This window comes from Danaus plexippus, assembly GCF_018135715.1.
Source record: "Danaus plexippus chromosome 9 unlocalized genomic scaffold, MEX_DaPlex mxdp_24, whole genome shotgun sequence".
NCBI lineage: Eukaryota > Metazoa > Arthropoda > Insecta > Lepidoptera > Nymphalidae > Danaus > Danaus plexippus.
In genome coordinates this window covers 3072102-3094608 of record NW_026869847.1, presented here as the reverse complement: position 1 = coordinate 3094608, position 22507 = coordinate 3072102, and the positions used below count along the sequence as shown (strand labels likewise).

The following is a 22507-nucleotide window of genomic DNA, read 5'->3' as shown; positions in this document are numbered from 1 at the left end:
AAAGTCAAAACATAAGATGGGTTAAGTCTCATAAAAACTATTCAAATGTAAAATTCGAATGTCATAAAAGAGCTTCAATTGTTTGTCAAGTTTATGTTACGAAAACAATGTTATCAAAAGGAAAGGTTTATTTATTACTGCGACAAATTCTACACAAAATTATTTGAAATATTTTTAAAAAAATTTAAATTTCACATGTAAGTTAAGACAAATCAACTATTCTTTCAACAAAAAACAAAATGAGTAATTTTCATAATTATTCAAATTTGCTCCCTTATTTAATTTCTAACCTCTTACTAGTTCATCACCATCCAAACATTAGTAAGCCGCAAAGGCTGTTTTGACAGAGCCCCAGGTGCTTAATGTCTTACAGACGTGGAGTGCCTTATATATCCAGTTTTCACTTTGTGATTTTTAATAATTCAGCAACACCCAGGGCTATGTGTGTAAATTCATAATCATTAATATCTATTGTCGATGTATCAATCAGCCTTAAAGACCTCAAATTCTAAAAGCTCAGCAAGTTAGTAAATACTATGTTTATCGATCGCACATCGGGGACTAGGAAAAATTCTTACTAATCGAACCGTTCAGTGAACCTGTTGATTTGGCCCAACTTTGCTACCCTTTAGTTTTAATAAACACCATTAAGACTGGCTGTTTCCAAAAAGGCCGACTGACCACTCTGGTTAAGATGATTCAAATTTTACCTTCCAATCTAGTAAAACTTTAGGTGCCGGAAAGGGATCATCATACATTACCTTGGTCTTCTACCAACAAAAGATTCAAACGAAGGCACCATAGAAGCCTCACAGCCATACACTAGCTCTGACCAGTCTCTGGTTACGTCTGTATCGACCTATCCTCCACTTGATCGTGAATGGCAAATGTAGAATTAGAATTTAACCTCGGATCAAATGTTGATGTTATACAAAGCGCAAGTCCTACTCTATGTAGAGCGTTACTCTCACACAGTACTAGGACGGAGTCGCGAATGAAGAAGCAGCAGTCACTTAAATATCTGGTAATATGTAATCAGGACTACGTAATTAATCACAGATAATAAAGTAATCAAATTCCAATATATTATTTTTGAAATATGTTCACAATGTTCCTGAAAAATCTATTCTAATAATGGTGAAAAATTACTAATAAATTGTTACAAATTCTTGATTCACCGTTTGCTTGATTGATTTTCCCGTAACCTCTGGAGTTAATTGGAACTAACTCGTTATCGAAACTCTCGAGTTACCATCTTTTCCCGGTATGTGCGAGCGACTAACAATGGTTTACCATGACATTCCCGTTCAACTTAAATCACATCAGTGCTTTCCAAAGCTGGTAGTCAGTAGTAACAATTTACTTTTTTCACTTCATGGTCTAAAATAAATGTTTAAATACTCTTCAAATATTAAATTTAATAAGATATATTAATAAAAAAAAATATTTTTTAATCATGAAAGGAAAAACTAAAAATTAATTTATTTACATAAAGTAATAAGTTTAGTTATATAGTTTTATTTTTGAAGTTTAATGTCTTTGTCAAGTAAGACAATAACTAGATATATGGGTTTTATAGAACTTTATAACGAATGAAGCTGTTATAAGTATTATCCGAGGGAATTACCTATGTAATTTATTGTTTATTAAACGATTATAGGATAAATAACACTAACCAACACCTGGGACCAGATTTCAGGTCATAAAAAATGCAAAATCATATCTCCATTATCATCTCCACTCCAGAAAATTAAGAAATCGATGGCGGTAGATGATAAATAACAGGACCAGCTGAAACACATCTCGACTGCCCGTGATCACGGTTGCTGAAAAGTAACCGAAACGTCGGGAGTATGTAGTTTTAACCAAAAATAAAGCACGCGTAGTATATCCGAAAAATATTATTGTACCAATTGCTATGTGCCGTATTCAAAATTATGAACTAATTATTTTATAATAACTTCTGATTAACTAAACCTTAATACCTTATAATTTTGTGTTGTAAGTGTATTTATTTCTTATTAAAAATATTTAAGTGATTGACTAAATGATTTTAAGTGATGGGTGGTTTTTTCGAAAATCATGTTTGGATAACGACTGGCTGACTTTTCGAGACGGGACAACGTTAAAACTACTTTACTGATTTGAATGAAATTTGGTACGGAGATTGTTTGACATCCAGACAGGTTACATTTTGTTTATTATGAATATTTTACGGGAACGGGTGCTAAGCTGTTAACACCGCAGAAGTATTTTGAATTAGCTACAAAATCCGAAGGTTCCCTTCTATTTTTTTACATTCTATCATCATATCCTGGTTTCTTTATCGTGGGACCCCAGGTGAGACCACTCCTCTCTAAAAGGAAAAGTATCATCGCAATCGGTTGTTAAAAAACAGAGCTATACGCGAACACACATGAAAAACTATATTCGGTTTGAATGCTCCCTTTTTTCTTCATGTTGAATAAAATTATATACATTTTCCAAAAATGTTTCTGTACCTAATAAGTAAAATTTCGTGGTGACATATTTTTAATTACTTCATATAGGAAAAGTGTTATACATGAAATAAAACATTACTCCAAATACATTTGGTATATTATTATTAATTGAAAATAAATATATATATGTTAAAATGAAACATACATACATATACCTTAAGATAAATGACATAGTATTATTATGAATCTTACTACACAATAGCACTACCAAACAGATATAATAATTGTAGATTTTATTATCTAGAAATACTTTTTGAACTAATTTCCCAACACACAGCCTTAAAAACTGAATGTTATACATAATTTAATTAAAAGTGTGAAAGGAATTAAAAAAAATCTATTCTCAACTAAGAATAGAAATTCAAAAAAGGCACATGATATATACATTGTGAATTGTAATTCGAAGATATTGAAGGCAGCCGTTTCGAAATCATTTGAAAATAATAACTTAAATAAATAATACTTTTTTAATGTTCACAATTTTATAACATTGTTTAAAATATTAATTTTACTTAATTCTTAAATAATGTTCACAATGTTACAGCGGAAGATATCTTGTTTATTTTTCTAGACATTTCACAAATATGGTGGAGGTATTTGATATGAAAAATTCTTAGGAATTTTTCCACGTTTCAATTTTCTTGAAAAAAATTACATAACATAAGTAAACGAATAAATCCATTCAGACCTTAGTTGTTTCGGCTTTTGTGAAGAATTTTCTATCTTTGTGTAGGTATATTGAATACCACTAAATTAAAAATACTCTAAAATAACATAAACAATAATTTCAAAAATAAGATTTCTTCGAACCATACTTAGTAAAACCTCAGAAGATTTATATTTAATCCTTAAATTGTAAAAATAGATTTAAAAGTTCAACTTCATGAAATGCTAGTCTCAAATCCAGAAAAACAGATATTTGTTTTAATTGATGTTGACTATCGAAATGTTTAAAATAAGTAAGTTTAACTACGATTTCCCTTTGAAAGAGGAATATATTCTAAATAAGATCCTCTGTTGAAAACTTTATATATGTATATTAAATTTTAATAAGACAAATGTTACAAGATCACTTTAATTTCATAAAATATATTAGGTCTACAATTCATTAAATTATTTTTTGGTACAACTGTCAGAAAGTTTGGGGTAAACGTGCAATACATTGGAATTTTAAATTTTATTCATAATTTAGTAAATATTTCAATAAGAATATCATTACCTTTATTACACATACACATATTTAAAATTCATGTATATAAATATAACAAATTCTTGTATAGATACTATAAATAATAAATGAGGGTTATGGAAAAAGTTGGATTGAAAAATATTGCAAAGATAAAAATAATAGTTTGTATGAAATGAGAGAGATACTGGCTGACAGGACGGTAAAACGTATTTTAAAAATAAAAACACATTGATTTAAAACGTTTAAGCGAAATCTTACAACAAACAAGTCACGTTACTTCATTCTCCGTCTTACAACTTCTCACATCTTCCATTCCTTTCATTAAATAGAAAACATACCCAAACCTAACTAATTGCACTAAGCATTGGCGTTATTATTATCAAGTCAGTGGGATAAGACACCATCGCTAAAATTTTTGACTGTCAACTAAAAATATGAGAAACATCGATTAGTAAATTACATTCATCGTTTTATATCACTTATTACAAGATGTGACATGGAAGAAGTTTCAATTTAAAAGGGAAGACAAATTTCACCTTTAACTCTTAGGAGGGTAGGATATTTTAAGATAAAAATTTTACGCATTTAGGAAATGACACAAGAATTGCGTTTGCTGTTGGCATGACGCTCTCTGATCTGTTGCAAATGAGCAAGTTGGGCTGGTGATGGCACATGAGGCTGATTTGACGAAGGCGATGGACTGGAGCCTGGTGGACCTTGAGGCCCAGTCGGTAGACTCTGCCGTCGTCGTCGCCGCAGAGCTGGTGATAAATTATATTTGACCTTAGCCTGCACCAACAGTTCTTTAAAGATTTGAGAAACGTTGATGTTATCTTTAGCAGATGCCTCTACAAATCCGTTTTCCCAATCCACTGTTACGACGGACTCTGTGGTATGGAATTCCACCTGAAAGAATAAAATAAAAAAGCGTAAAAGCTTTTTAATTAATTGGCACGTTCTAATTTTGTATATTAAATTTCAATTCAAATCTCTCTGTTACATACAACAAAGGAAATCCATGCAACTGGTTATAAATACATTATATAAATAATATTTGTAATATTTCAAATATTTTTTTCAATATTCAAACTTAAAGAAGTATAAGAAATAATCTTAAGAAGAAACAACTATTTGTGCTTCAAGAAACATTTAAGTCGTATTTTATTACTTTTCTAACGTTAATCTATAAATCCGTGTAGTTGAAGATATGGCACGTGTTGCTTCTTTAATATCTTTGAGACCTGAATAACTAAGACTTAGCTCAGTCCTAACACCATCACGTCCCGCTAAGATCATCAAGAACTTTATTGCCATTTTACTAGACCTCTCGAATAGAATTAATGGTATAAAAAAACTTTTATATACTATACAGTGAGTTACTGGATGTCCGAAAAAAATGTTTAATATGCTGATTCAAATTAAAAGATTTATTTGGTCAGTTAGGAGCACAAAATCCTTAATATAAATAAAATATGAATAACTTGATCCACTATCATAATTATATCCGATCTATAAAATATATAAACATGAGTAAAAGTTATTGTTAACACAACAATTATTGACTTTAAAGTATGGTGTAGTGAAAGTACGGACGTAGAAAGCGCAGTAAAGCGGATATTGGAGAGTGGACGGACGCCCAAGGCTATTATCCAGAATGTTCCGGACTTGTCACAAGCCGACTACGTACTCGTAACTGCATTAATCCACAGCTCCAATACACTTTACCTCTGTGACAAACTTCCGATAAAAGTTCAGCACATGGACTAACGTCTTCCTTTATCCGGGTTCAAGTAAAGAGTTTAATAAAGTAGCCAATTTACTATAATTTACAAGAGAATTATCTCTATTAAATTCAAATTATAAATATAGTAGATATAAAGGTTAATTTTATGTAAGCAAAAAATTTCTGTATGCATCTTTCAATAAAATTATTTATTGCATCAGGAGAACAACATTTCAAATAATATTTTTAAGAAAATATATATATAAACCCTGCTCTATTAATAGAAAGACCGAATAAACAGGAAATGGCCACGACGGAAACACATCCGACTGGCGACATTTACATATATGTAAATGTATGTGAATATATAGAAGTGCCAAAAATGTTTCTCATACAAATAGATACACAATAACAATAAATTTATCAATAATAGAATATTTCAAGAAACAGATTTGTTTATTAAGAACTAGAATCGGATTACTTGAAAACTAACATTTTTTTCAAAAGCTAGTCAGTTTCAAAGACATAAACTGATTATTCTCAAGCTCGATAAAAATTTCTAAAGCCACTAACCTCTCTCTCCCCAGACTCCGCCAGGTCTACTTTATTTCCAACAACAACTATGGGTACTGCAGTACTTTCTTTAGTTTCATGAATTTGATCCCTAAGCGCCCGAACTTCTGCGAAGCTGTTTGCATCTGTGACGTCATAAACCAGTATAAATGCGTCGGCAGATTGCATAGACAGAACGCGCATAGCTGGGAATTCGTACGCCCCCGAAGTATCCAAAATATCTAGCGTTAATCTAACTCCAGCTACGTTGAAATCTCCATGATGCATTTCCTCTATGGTTCGCTTGTATTTTGGTGAGAATGTGTTGTATAGAAATTGGCATATTAATGACGATTTGCCGACTTTCGCGGCGCCCATGACGACTATTTTGTGTCTGACTGCATTATTAGCTAAATTTCCACTGCTTGATGTTACAGTATGTTCCGTCCTCTCTGGTCTGTGAATAAAAATAAATACTTTAATATAATGTTCTGTCACTAAAATTTTACAACGTCAAAAATGTTTTTCTTTAGCATCCTTAAATAAGATACGGATAAGATTATTAATTTAAACAATAAACAACGGGAACCCTTAAATAAATAAATAATACTAACGAGAAATAACATAATATTGAATTAGCGATTCAATGTATCTTGTTGATGATTAAAAACATAAAACAGGAATTTATGAATTAAAGAAATATCCATCGGAGATAAAAACGTCCTCAGACATGGGTCGGTGTTTTTTCATAATAATTTTTTAAAAGAAAACCTTGAGTACAAATAGAATAATATTCAGAAATATGCAATTCACATGTATTAGAAAAAAAATAACTCATAGAACATGATCTCAGAGTTTCTCAAAATTTTCTATTGACAAGTATTCAAATTCAAACTACCTCTTAAATTTCATGTAATTAGTTACTGAAAAAATTATAGTAATTAATAATTTGAAGGATCAACCGCCCACCTATTGTTAGTTTTATGAGATGTTATCCACAATAATTTTCAAGACAATGAAATAATAAAGAAGCTATTCTATTTCATCCTGTCCGGAGTAATAAGGGTATCCTGTGACAATTACTAGTCCTTCCGCTTTTTTATAAACAGGAATACGATTTCCTATATAGGACAGAACATGTGGTTTTTATTATTTTTTCTCAAATATTGGTTCCTCATGACTTATGTTTGGGAAAAGAAAGAAAATATTAAACAAGATTTAATATTTTGGTATTATTGATTATTGATTTTGATTTTAACTTTACAGCCAACCTTTTTTAATACCCTAAGTCCGCTTAAGAGTAAAGCTCTTTGTTAGATACAGTGTAGTAAATATTTATAATATACCGCGCCAATTTAACTTACATCAACTCATAATGTAAAAAGCCATTTTGACAAACGAGCCTATGTAAACAATTTCACGCGCACCTTAGGAAAAGGTTATTAATTTTCTTTATCCACCTACACCTTTTGAGGTTATTTATCGTATATTTTTAAATATTCAATAGAATTATGATAAAGTAACAAAATTCTATAGTTTTAAAGATTTGTCTCTACTTACACTTCTTTTGTGTGTAAATTCATGTACAATCAATGATTTTTAGAGATACCAAAATTAGTTATATTTTATCATATATATATTTTTACCGATTACAAATTTAGAACTTAATAATGGGCGTCAATATCATGTTTATTTACGTCATAAACATTCTCAAAATTTGTAAAAATTTAACGAATCCCCTTGGTTATTACATAATTTGTATATATAAATATTAACCTAATTAAATGTAATATAATAATATCGTATTCAAATAAAATAAACGTTTTTACAACAATTCATGTTTTCATTAAATAATATTCAAAGGAAAGAATGGAACGCTAATTATTCTATTTGTTTCGTTACATTTATTTTTAACGCAGCAATTTGGAAATGATTTTCTGGTCAACAATTAGTCAGCCGTTTTAGTAGTGTAATATAGAAATGTATATGTAGCAGTGTTATTATATCATCAATCAAACAAACAACCAATACATATAAAACAAAGTCCCTCGCCGGATCTGTCTATCTGTCTGTTCGCAATAAACGGAAAACTACTGCACGGATCATCAAACAGTTATCACCACTCGACAGCGTTATTCTCGGGGAAGGTTTAAGTATATAACTTGTTAATTTTTTGTATTTACTCGTATGTACATTAACGATATTTGTTAAAGATGTCGGGAAAACATGAGCCGTCTGAGAGCTTTTAACCAAAACGCTGCCTAAAATATTTGAGGTAAAACAAAAGAAAATATATGGCGGAATTATGTATCTAATATAGGTCTACAGAAAAGTCTGCGGTGGCATATGTCTATACCTTAAGAATAACATACTATATCCATTTTACAACTCCTAAAAATTGTCATTCCTAGAGCATTTATTGGAAAGCTATTTATATAAATACGGTATTAAGTCTTATCAAAATAAATAACTTCGTTTTCAAGCCTACATCAATATCTGTAAATTACTTTTTAAATCATTTAAATCGGGCGTACCCTTTCAAAGTTATCATAATAAAAGTTTAATAGTTCTCAAAATTAAATAGGCTATTTTTTAATTTTTCTAAAGAGCTCGTGCGAAACCGGGGCTGGTCCCTAGTCCATTTATATGTTATATACTCACACATGGTATCAGATTATATTCTTGTAAAGGTGAAAGGCCAAGATAGTATAAAACCCAATACCTAATAATCTTATACCAATTGTAAGGTGGCCTATTATTTAGGGTTTGAACGTTACGTAAGGAAATTGAAAGGAAACCTAGTGTTTCCAAATTTACGCTAGAGACACACCTGTCTAAATAGTATTCCAGATATCTTATGAACATATTCTCTTCTTCATTGCTTGAGTCTGACAAAATTTAAGTTACTTGTGTTGTTAACTGTTCACTACTTCTATTATCGTTTTTGTTACTTTTAAACAAATGTATTTTCATTTTATAAAATTAAAGCATGTACGGCAATGTATTTTTTTATATTTGTGTTCTCATATCTCCGGAACTACAAGCTCGATTTAAGTAATTCTTTTTTTTGTTGTACTAGGTGTTGTTCGACTTAAATAAAAAAAAAACGTGTCGCGGGGCGCAGGAACTCACGGAGGTTTAGTGGGTCGGGCTGCCTACTTCTGAGGCGGTTTTTAACCATCCCCACATAATCAACACCCTGTCCCCGCAGGGCCTGATATGTGTTGAGCACATTCCTCGGTATACAAAAAAAAAGGTGTTGTTTGACTTCGGGAGTGTTGCCTCAAAACAAAAGAAAAAACTATTTTATGAATAAAAACTGGGAAATATCATTAAAGACATTTTTGCCAAAGTTAAGTCACAACACCCTATCAAAATTCATTGAAAACTGTCATTTTTGACATTTCGAAAAAGAATTTAATTTGACCAGTTTTCAAGTACCCAAATTCCTACCTATTCTTACTTAAAAAGGGACAGGCACCGACTTCAAAAAATACTTTGTTGGTATATCAAAGTGAGTTAATTTAAGACTACTTCACGGCGATCTTCCGTGAGAGGGTGGTACCGGGACGAGCCAGACCATATTCGAGCTGCAGTAACTTGACCACAGCTAGACTCTACCACCTACCAAATATATATACTTACATAAGTAAGTTATTTACGTACAACTTTGAAGTTGCTTCTATTTAATTTTTATTCATATACATTTTAAACGCACACTTTGTCCGTATCAACTTATAGGAAAGTGAAAGTGTGCTGTATTTTGTATTTAGAATCAAGTTTCATATCTAAGATCCACTAATTGTGTTTAATATAGATTCATATTTATTTTAAATAACGTAACTGTTAAATGGAAATCTCATTTTACAATCTATATTTCATCAGAAGCAGAATATTCAGCAGAATATATATTATTGTTATATAACTTTCTTGAGCAGAATAATATATTAAAAATGATAGTATTGTATGCAAATGACTTTTAAAAATTCTTTGAACGGTCGTATGAATAATGTCACATACTTTATCTGCACTATTTCGTATCACATGTCGATGTCATGGCTTATCTTTCGCAATCACAACGATCAATAACAGTGACTTTAACTATCACAAAACATTAAAAATATATTTTCCACAAATTTGAGTACATTTTTATACATAGTTTGTAACAAATTCATCGCCGTATTTCGGAACATATATTACGCACTTCTGTTACGAAGGTATGAAGAATAAAATAATAAATATTATAACTTCTGTTTGCCAGAACAATAAATGCTGTTGTGATAACTTCAGGAGTTTCATCACAATTAGATGATTTATAGTGACCTGATCACCTTATTTATTACTATATTGTCAGATTTTTTTACTACATTGAAACTTACTTCATGTTTATCGCCGTCATAAATGACCATGTTTTATAGCAAAAATAATTTATATTCTAATTTGTAATAAACATAAAAATATGAACGAAATGCGTATGTGTTAATTATGAAAGGTATTCTGTTATGGCAAGGTCATAAAGCCTAAACATAATTAAAAAAAATATCCACATACAAAAAAATCAATTAAGTGTGAACACAAATATAAAATACGTTTTATAAATTATAATTGTTATGTCATGTGAGAAATTGTCTATGTTTAAAGAAAGAATTTATCAGACCGCCTGTCGACCGATCGCCCTCTGTCAATTATAGCCAGACATCTAACATAGTTAGAACCCCTACGTACCTTTGGGTGCGGTATCGGTAACGTAATATGAGGCGTAGTTATGATGCCGTTTTAATCAAAATATCAATCACAAACGTTACTTTTGAAAAGGAAGTAAGTATCATATCGTCGAATATAATAGGCCCATTTAAAACTCTCTGCCTAACTAACTTAATTCAAGGTACAAATATTAAATGAATTATTCACTATAGAAACTTCGAAATAGAAAATTATCAAAATGTACTACATTTTGATTATAGTAAAAAGAGTTCGATTCGCTTGTTTTCGTGAAAGTACTCGTACTATGTGGTAGTTAATGGTAGAAAACATGGAGTTGAAGTATGTGTTAAATTAACTAATTATAACGGTTTTGGTTTTTCTTTCCTTCAGGATGTCAATTACGTTACTTTTCAAGTAAACAGATTTATGTAACAACTGTAAAAGAATCGTTGTAAATATTCTTTTCAAATAACAATCTTATAACTGAACATAACAAAGAAACAAATATCAACAAAACATGCTTGCGATCTCACTCCCGAAATATTTTCAATATCTGTTTTCAATATAAAATATTTTTTTTTTCTATTTTTGTTTTTCTTTTTATGTATGTGATATAAAAATATATAGTCGCAGTAATACATAGAATACTGTTATTATTTAAAATAACTAATTAATTACTATTAAGTAATTACTTTCAAAAGCTAAACGACTACAAGTTTGTAAATTACATCTTATTTATAGGACTTCGAATATTATCAAATACTAAGTAAATAATTGGAATCTATTCTGATTTAAAAGCCACATGGCAAAATAAAATGTCATTTATATTGTTGTTGGAGAGACATTCATTTCTTAGCAAAATCAACTACGTCAAAATCCAAAATCTATTAAAAATATAATATACAAAAAAAATAAAATATGCACGACATTAAATACTCAAGATATAAGAATTCCCTTTTTTAATTTTATCATTAACGAATAAGCCAAATAGTGCTCATATCTAGTTGCTTTGAACTATTAAATATTGTATATTGTGTATTGGGAAAAGTTGAATATTCGAAATACTATTCAAATATCATTCTAATTATAAATAATCACACACATGTATCCTGCAACGTTTCACCATTCCTCATTACAATATTCCACTGTGGTCACATAACGTTTGACATGAACTGAATATCACATCACAAAGGATTAGCCATCAGTTGTTGTGACCGCTGGTCAACTAACAATGTATGGACGTGGAATATTTTGAATTGCAGAAACATTGTGAGTGAAAACTAAGTCACAAGGAAAAAATATCAAATACTTAGTGCTATTAAATATATAAAATATAATTTAGCTTACTGTATAAGTACTATATCTGACAACTAGAATTGTTTTGCTTGACATGACCAAAAACCAATAAGATTGCTTTTCCAGCAAAAGCAAAGATGACTACAAAGATTGAGAGAATATTGTAATCAGAAATATATAAAAAAAATTGAACAACTCTTTTCATAATAAGAAAAAAAATTACTATCAAAGAAAACCGATTATAAAATATGCTTGGTCATAAACAGCTTGTGCTTGTTTGAACAAAAAAATGCTTATGAAAATATTTAAAAAAAAATAAAAATTACAAATATGGAATTTCCCGTTTGGAAGTACATACTTATTACACAAAATATTTTTATAAGTTTCAAATTTACAGAACCTTTTTAAATTATATCTGTGGACAAATCAATGAGACCAGATTGAAACTCACGATTCACATAACTTCATTATTTCCTTCCATTATAAATCAAATAATATTAAACAATATTTTTCTCTTACTGCAATAAAAGCTTGTGTGTAAGTATTGTTTTTTTTTTTGGGTATTGAAACCAAAGCAAACCAAAAAAGCAAAGTATTGCTTATGTTATATTCCTAAAATTCTTTTAATAAAAAAAGGTAATGATTTATTTTAAAATTTATATAATTTTAGTAGTATCTAAATGCTTGTGTAAATATTTTTTTATTTGACTTAAAACAAAACTTTACTAGAAATATTTTTTAACACAGTTTTCCAAATTTGTAAAAAATGTTATGTATCTAAATAATTGAACTTTAATGCTGAGTGTTTCTAGCACATTATATACTTTATATTTATGTTATTATAAATATAATTAAATGTACACTTTAGCACTGTTATTTGAAACTTTTATAATGATTAGACAAGTAAAATCTATTCAAATCACACTTAGGCAATACTGAAAATTTTTAAACGGGACAGTTGGAAACTTTATTAATAAAAACTATTTTTGAATTTCAAATTTAGAACTCTTTGGTAACTTATATAGTATATTGCAGACATTAGTTATTTGTTTTTGTGAATTGATGGCAAATCTAAAACTCTCGATACACCTGACAATTAACCTATCACAAGAAAATTTTCGGTCAAGGATTTTTGATTATCGTTGTGGGCTTTTCAACAACAAAGCTATAATAGGCTGCTCTTAGAATTTCTTAATAAAGCCCCATCCCGTGCCGCTATTTACAATTGGTATTTCGAGTTTAAGAGTGGACGTAGCAATCTCAATGATGATCCGCGTAAGGGAAGTCCTTTAACAACGGTTACTAAAGATATCATCTGTGATGTTCGACGCACAGAAAGATAGAAGAGTGACTTATCAGCAGATACGGGCAAACCTAGGCAGTAGTATAAGTTAAGTTAAAAAAATATTACACAAACATTTAGCCGTCAGGGAGCTTGATACCAGATAGATATCCTATACTTTAACCGACGACCAGCAACACCTTCGCATGGACTGGTGTAGCCAAATGTTAGATAAGTTCAACGGCTGTGGTCAAATTCTGTATTTGACATCGTCGCAGGTGATGAAAGCTGGATATATTGCTACGAACCTGAAACCAAAATACTGTCAGCCCAGTGGGTGTTTCTCTTCCAGAATCAGACAACTAAGATAAAGAAAGGAAGAAGTCCAGAAAAAAAGATGATTGCCTCATTATTTGGTAAGAAAACTCATTTCATGATAGTTGTGCTAGAAGATGGAAAGACAGTTACTGTATACTGGTGTATGTCAATCGACAGCAAGCGCCCTCAAAGCAGCATCCATCTTCACTGCGACCATGCTTCAGTGCACGCCGCAAAACGGGCTGTTGAATATTTGACTATGGCAGGTGTCGAGTCATCCGCAATACAGTCGTGACCTGGTGCACTGAGGCTTCTATTTATTCCCAAGAAATAAAGATAAAATTAGAGGTATTCGCTTTACGAGCCCTGAAGCTGCGTTGAAAGCCAACGAAAATGCAAATGAAGAGATCTATAAAGAAGAATGGGCCCACTGATTTTGATAGTAATTCCATCAACTGCGACGATATTTGGAGAGGAAAGGAGATTACTTTGAAAAACAATAAAAGTATTGGCAACTTTCTAAATTAAGAAAGTTTTCATTTTCTACACATTTTCACTGTTACCTAGGTAATCTTTGAGTGATACTCTCAATGAGTTAGCAGTTAAAAGCTTTTACTTCAATAATATCAATCTAAAAGATTGCAGTCTTATAAAAGGTAGGTAGAATGTAGGCACATATTTTATTTCAGTTCACCTGATATTTATTATACTTTAAAAATATATATAATAACTTATCAAAACGTATCCCATCTTACAGAAAGTTTTTTTTGTTTATTTTATCACTGACTAGAATATACATATATTAGAGTAGGATTTATTGTTTCATTAAATCGTAAAATCCCTAGCAAAACGACAGAAATCATTTAATATTAAATAATATTCAAACCCAAGTTATAGAAACAAGCTACCAGGCGATAAGATGTTGATGGTTATGCGGTGACTATAATACCAACTTGAGGGCACCTCTAAATATACCTTTGAATTATTGATACAACGAATATTACTAAAGTGCTTTCTATATTCTGAAACTTAAGTTTAATATCGATTTTAATATTTACAAATTGTTTAACAGATACATTACTGTTATTTAACATTGATGAAATAATAACAGACTAGTAAAATATGACGACATTTTATTTAACATGTTAATGTGAGATTTATGTGTCTTATTCCTGTTTTATTTTTCCGAAATAAAACGACTTACTGTTTTAGTTATCCGTAAAGTAGTTCCAGATTCAATTTAAAGCAATCGTAAAAGATTGGGTATGTAGTAATAATAATAATATTTAATGAAATTATGAAATCCATGAAAATGCCATGAAAACTAATAATGCTGTGCAATTCGAAGGGCTTTTTAATAAAGAAAAATATATTTCAATATCACTTCAAATATAAGTACGGCAACGCCTAAATTTGATTAGGAGTAACTTAATTTTGAGCGGGGAAATACCAAAATAACTAGATTACAGTTAAGCCTTTGTTTTCTCGGTGGCTTATGCACAACAAATATTAAATAATAAATCGTTATTAAATGACAATGTCAGTGCTTACAACTCTACGTGAGGTAATATTATCATTCAGTTTTATTAGAACGAAACAAACATCTACTCTCAGAGATTAGACGTAATTTGTTGGTTATCTCAATTAAATATAAAATTAATTTACATATAAATAAAAAAAATTATACGCAGTATTGTAAATAGAATTATGTGACTATCCGCCTATAAATTATCACTTATTAAATGTATACTCTTAAATTTAACAGGTAAATTTATTAGTCTATATATCCTAATACATACATTGCAATTTTTTGGCATAGTATTTACAACATTATATTGTTAGTAGTAGTACTCATTATAATGTTTTCTAAAATTGACTGTGGCTTAGAAAAAGTAATTTGAATTCATATAGTAACATTTCGTTAATGTAGAACTTTGCTGAATATAAACATCAATCGGAATTATAAATATCCCGTAACAAATATAATACGTTATTTTGTTTTCGACGTATTATCTACGTTGTAATCTCAGAAACTAAGGGCCTTTGTTTACAGAATCACCGAAAAATATATAACAAAACCTGTTTTATCTCGTTACGTCGGATTTGGCATTTATATAATTCATCTCGAAACGTAAAATGTAAATAAATATACAATTAATTCTAAAAATATACTAAGGTTTTCAGTGATCAGTGTAAGGGCTGTACACAAACTGCTGACGCATTAGTTTTAAGTCATAGATTTTAATTTATTGTATCTAGCCCTCAGTCATCCCATTGCCTCGGCGCTATACATATATACATACATACATGTTGTATTAGGGCATGGGTAACCTTGTGTTTGTACATCTCATATTATTTTTGTAAATATTTCATGTGTAAGAAAAACAATAATGATTACAATATCAAGTTACAATAATATTTTAGTAAAGAATCAGTAAAATCTGTATAAAGAAACAAATTATTGTCCTTATTTAATGAAATAGAAGATAATATTTTACTTTTACAATACACATAAACATTCGAGATTGTCTGTGTTGAGTGTAAGGCAATAACAATATAAGAGCTTTACGACCTAAATTTCCTGAGCGCCTAAAAATATTGACGGCAATGATCACCCTATATAAAGTAAGGGCTCATTTAGAACACGCCGTTAAAGAGTCTGAAACATTAAACAAGATATTATTTATGTGATGCAGCGGAAGTTGAAAAGGAACATTGAACTTTAACTAAAGGACGCAACAGCTTTAACCGCTGCAAGAACCAACTGTCATATCAGTTAACCATATTATATACATAGTATAATATTTCTGTCACAGTAAGAAAACTTGCAATTTAATTTTATATATTTTTATACAATGTTAAATAACATTTTTCAGGATACCATAATTGTTTTATGGTTTACTCACCGCTGGATGTAAGTTATATCTCAATTAAGTCGTTTCGGGCAATCGAAGTTAGCTTATGATCGTTATTTATTGAATTGGTATTTTTTTACGATTGGCGAGTTGTCCAAGAAGGAGCCAATTGGACGTCTCTGTAGTTTATTTACTACATTCAAAATAAATAACCTCAAATTGTGTACTTCGTTTCAGTGATAATCATAGTACGAAATATGTGATCGATCTGCAGAAATTATAACAAAACTATAAATCAAACTGAATCAATAAGAAGTACCATTAATATAAGAAGATCAAAGTCTTTAAATTAATTTTAAAAAGTGTCAAAAATATTAATAAAAGATTTCCTAATGCTGTCTGCAATGTAATATACAAAATGAATTTTATAATAGAACTCTTTCATTCGATATCAATAAAAAGTTATAAGTTATAAATTGAAAATAAGTCTATCGAGTGCAAAATCAATGATAAAATTATATAGATAATCGAAAAAACTTAAAAGATTATTGAAAACAATTTTTTTTGAAGATTGTTAATACTTTTGTAATGTCCAAGGAGCGAACTATCATTCAATTAGTTATTGGGTTAACTAAGCCAGACCGGTGGACTGGTGATTGAGTTACAGTTTGAGAATTTTACCCACCACTAAAGAAAATAGAGAGTATATATCCCACAAAGAGAAAACGTTTTCCTTTTACAGAAAAAGCTGAAGTAACTGAATCCATTCGACGATATGATGCCATAAGTTAGCATGACTTTTAGAGATTAGAATGGAATTTATCTCAAAAAAAGTTACAGCTATGAAGTGGCTCAGTAAAATAACATCTTACTAATTTTATAGTACTTGCCATAAATGAATGAGCGGATTCCTTTACTGACAATATTGAGATCATAGTAAAAACTATTAAGAAACGATACACTATAACGTATGAGAATCTCTAAACCATATTTTAACAGGAATTATTTTACATTTTTAACATACCATCGGACTAAAAGACCTTTTTGACTAAAGTTTCCATTTCGATCGAGGAATAAGAGGTATTAAAATTATTTTTGTAAACTGTCTTTACATCCCTAAAAAATTTAGGTTCGTAACAGATTGTATCTTCCGAAGTAAAAAGCTCTACTTTTGTATATTACAATTTCGTTATTGGGTTCCATTTTGTATGAATTTAAATTTAATTTTAAATGACCTGATCTAGAATTCAAAATGATCCTTCATGATCTATTACTGTTGTACCGGATATCCGTACCCTTATTCACGAACATTAATGGTAAAAGAAAGATTTTTATTTGATACCTTCTCGACATCTCTTTTTTTTTAATACATTATGTAGAAGATAACAATAAAACTATTTAACTAATAAGAGTACACTAGCAATGAAAGACGATACAATCCAGTCTTTTCCCGCAAAATGTGATTTGTCACATATCCTGTGAAAATCAAGAACCCTCGTAGCGATTGAGTAGGACAATTAAGATGAAAATCTATATCCACACGTCTTCAAACAAAATATTAATATCCGAAAGAATATTAAATCTGGAACAACACGATTAAATACTCAATATCGTACGTGTCCACGTTTCTCGTTAAAAGTTTTTATTCTCTAGGAATAGAAAATTTTCAAGATAAAAAAAACTGTTTTGATTTTACTCTTTGTTAACTGATGTGAGAAATGGACATAAGTTAGACACTGATAAATAACACATATAAAAAATTAAGCCTTGTTCTCGTATAAGACATAATGAAAGACAGAGGTACCTTTAAGTGTGCCCGAAAACGCTGAGTCTACCAAATGTGACCACTGTAAATTTTTGCCGATAATACCATCATTAAATTTAATGACTATTGGCCAAATAATGAAATCGTAAAGACGAGCAAATAAACGCTAAAATAGACAAATTTTAATTTAACAATTGAAACACATATAAAATATATTTTAATATCATTTCGATCTTTTGGAACAAGATTGTTTATTTTAATGCTTAAACATTAATTATTCTGTGTTTTATAACCTCGTATACAGTATTTTTATGTCTGTATGTACTCTAAGCTTGATGTTTATAAATAAATTTAAGTAGCCATTACTCTTGATACTCGCAGACTTCTTTAAGTGCAGTCTAACGATTTACTCGGCTTTTAGAAACAAACATTAATATCATATGATTCGACGATAATAATGTTACAGAGCGAAAAGGGTGCGACGTCGCTGGCTTTTATTCGCACATAAAAGGATAGTTTCATAAAAGAGTTGACGGTGTTTACATTGTGGCTGACGTTAAAATATGTCACATTCTCTTCTATAGTATCTGTTATATTTTGACAGATATTAATAGTTTTAATTTTTTTTGTATAACGGAAAGGGTCAATTAATGTAGGTTTTTATTAGTCATACATAATCCAAAATTATTAAATATGGTATCAACGTCGTTTCGACATTCCCCTGAATATAGACGCAGGTATTTAAAAAAATATTTAAAAAATCAATGCTACAAAAAGATTTATCCCAGGCTTGAAGCTCCTTACACTTTTCTTTGCTTCAAATCATAATTCTAATACTTTGTATAATATAAATTACGTTTTTTCTTTTTTGAAATAAACTCGTTGTTGTATGATATAATCTATCAAAAGAGATCGTTGTTGTTTGAATAGAAACAGACGTCGGTATAAGTATGTATAAACGACTAATATCAAGGCGAAAATTGGTAGAAAAAAATAATTATTTATGGTTTTTGCCTACTCTTTTACCTGGAACGTCCAAAAAAAGTTTTCTTGAACGATACAACATTACAGTCCAGAAGACCACATTATTTCTGATAGTATTTTTTTATTCAGTTAAAGTATGTTTATAAATATACATATATCATATGTTTACAGTGTAACTTAAATGTAAAAGTTGAAATATTTAAAGTACACAAATCCTTGTTATGTATTCCGTGTTTGTTATAGTGCTGCTACCCAACAAAACCCACTTTGCCTAAAATATGTCAGAACTTATTGCGGGCAGTGAAAATATTTCTAGCAAATTTTGAACCATGTTTCAGTTGATCTTCCGTGTGATAAAACCATTACGAACTGCAAGCGGTCAGAATTTGAAAAAAAATCAAGGGTTACATCGATGTCAAAGATCGCAAAAGTGTTAATGATTTATCGATATATTTTTTTTCACAAACGAACAAAAATGTATAGAAAACAAGTCGTACAGCTATCCATAAGATAGAGAAAGCTGCTTCCAATTTTAACAGTCAAATAAGATGTTGTTTTCTTTCGGAGAAAATGATTTTACCGAATGTGTTATAGTCATCAATTTCACGATACTTATATTGAATTATAAAAGTCACTTATTTAAAGATAATCAATCCTCGTTTTACGAATATTAAATATTCTTTTAAGAAATCGAATTAATCAACATTCAATTACCGTTACTCGTGAAAATATAAATACATAAATAATAAAACAATAAACATATAATTGTATAGGTGGATGTCTACTAATCAGTAGACACCCTTACAATTGCAATACGTATATATATACCTTTTGTGTCAGATAATTCAGACGAAAATATATATGTAGTACTTATTGAGGTTATTATCTAAATATAATCATTTTTCATATAAATACAAAAGCTTTGGTGCGCCTGTTATATTTACACATACTAATTTACTCCGTTTAATCAAATAATGTTATAAGTAAGTAATAGGTTTATTCTTGTATATATAAAATTTTCTACAAAATCATAAACCTTGAAGTACGTTCAACCGCTACGAAGTAAAAAGGTGCTTGTTTAAAATAGGAAATAATTATTTTATAAGCCTTTCTCGTAAGCGTAGGAAACAAACGACAATTTTGATCAGATTATTCTTTGATGTCAGTTTGTTCTAGCTTAACATTTACTACAATAAAATATCTATTTGCCTAGTTTGTTTAGAAATTAAATAAGTTATGAATAATATTTCAACAAACTGAGTAAAATAATATTAGTATTACTATTAAAGGAACAAATTCTTATTTAAATTTTAAGAATAATATAAATAAAAAAAGATAAATATTTTCTACTCATACAAAACATTGTTAATTCAATAAATTTCTATAGTTTACGACTTAACTTTTCAAAGAATAATCAAATTTGTCTCAGAATTAAGTAGCATACTTTATTGTATAGTACTTTGTCCTTAAAAACTTTTTAATTTTGGAACTGAATGGCGTCTTCATTCACATAGCTTATATTGTATTTTTATAGAAATCTGTTTTTTTCTTTATGTTATTTTCGAACAACAAATATGACTTCTTTTCAAATATACTATAAATTAATCTTACTTAAATGTTGTATCGAACTATTTATGTATAAAGGAATAAAAGTCAAAAAGATGTATTATTTATAATCTTTGAATAACTCCGAGATTCAGAATAATTTTTAAAGTATTTAAGAGCCGAAAAAAAGACAACAACCAGCGTAAACATATGGAGGCATCTCGTTTTTTCAGAAACTATATCTTTATTATCTTAATTTAGCGTCTATTCTAGTTAAGAAAAAATATACATAACTCAAGAACTAGCCAAAAGAATATTTTCAAACGTATAATTTTCTGAACTTATTTAACTTAAAGTGCAACAAAATAAGACCTTTAACAAAAGATAATGTTGTAGTCAATACAACTCTACAGGTTCTACGAGACGGTGCTACAATCATATTTACTGTTACAATAGAAACGTGCTTATTTGCTGAAACCATTTCAATAAGATTATCATTTTCTTATTTAAGAACATATTCTTTATTCATTCAAGCAGAACTTTAATAATTTTTAATAAAACAAACCATTTTAAAGTAGATATTCATTAGTAAAATAAAAAAAATAATAGCAGCAGTAGACAGTTAACGAGATTAATGAATTGGAGACAATTGCCTCTCAGGAAACGACTTCAAAGACGTCTTCACAATACGTCTAATGTATACGAAAGATTATAATCTCTCTAACAATAGATATTTTAATGGAATTGCTTACCATTTAATCAAATGCCACATTAATGACTATGTTATTTATGTTTGTTTGCCCTTTTAATTATATAAAGTCGTAAGTAATGTTTTAAAGAAAATAATTTTAATACAATATTACATTTAATTATTTTTAAAATAAAATTAATTAAATTAATGCACGTAACCGATAAATATTTATTATAATAAGTTTGTAATATTAAAAAAAAAAATCATATATGTACCTGTGCGGTCTTTTCTCTTCTTCGGACTCTTCCTTCAGAAACGATGGCTGTAAGCTAAAACGGCGTCGGAATTGATGCCTGCCTTTCATTTTGGATGCTTGTATTCCACTTAACACATAATTACACGAATGTATTTACGGATGTATGCAGCGGTCGCACGCGTGCGGTGTTCGCGGCGGTCAGACGACGAATGACGACCCGACCCACTACGCAGTAAAACCGATAAAAAAAAAACACAATAAAAATGTCTCACTATTATATTTTGAAATTTTTAAGCCCTATATAGTATTTTGTTTTATGTTTTTTTTTTTACATAGAAAGCGAACAGTTGTTTGAAATTTAAACATCGTATACTTAGCGAGAGCTTTCGTCGCGATCGATTTTCTGTTTATTTTATCATTTTTATCGTACTTGTCACTTGATATTGTATTAGAATTACGAAATATTTTTTAAAAAGCGACAGATAATCACAATATATGAAGTGAGGTATTTATATAGTGATTTTAATTAAATTTTATTGTTGAATTACCAAAATACTATAAACTGTAAATAATAATAATAGATTTAATAAACGTATGATAATATTATTTTCAATTTACAAATTTAAACTGATACTAGGACAATCACTTATCAGCCACAAGGGCAGCCTGTTGCGTCAATATCCGCGCTTACATCTATATATTAAATAATCAAAAGCTTCTCAACTACCTTCCAACTTCCATCGTTTTGAGGCTTCCATTTTATAAAAATATGAGATTTCAGGTGGAATTTAAAACCTTTTCAATTAAAAATGTTTCTGTTTTTCAATATTATGTATTGGGTGTATT

At 29.5% G+C, this 22507-nt stretch overlaps 1 protein-coding gene across 1 annotated transcript; it reads right to left on the bottom strand.

Moving 5' to 3' along the window:
- Nucleotides 1–2580: 2580 nt before the first annotated feature.
- On the bottom strand, nucleotides 2581–21851 carry LOC116767686 (ras-related protein Rap-2b). The gene is made up of 3 exons (XM_032658131.2): nucleotides 21681–21851; nucleotides 5987–6422; nucleotides 2581–4596 (listed from the first exon to the last, which is right to left on the bottom strand). The coding sequence occupies exons 1-3, from the start codon at nucleotides 21767–21769 to the stop codon at nucleotides 4276–4278; spliced, it is 846 nt and encodes a 281-aa protein (XP_032514022.1). The 5' UTR covers nucleotides 21770–21851; the 3' UTR covers nucleotides 2581–4275.
- Nucleotides 21852–22507: the final 656 nt, after the last annotated feature.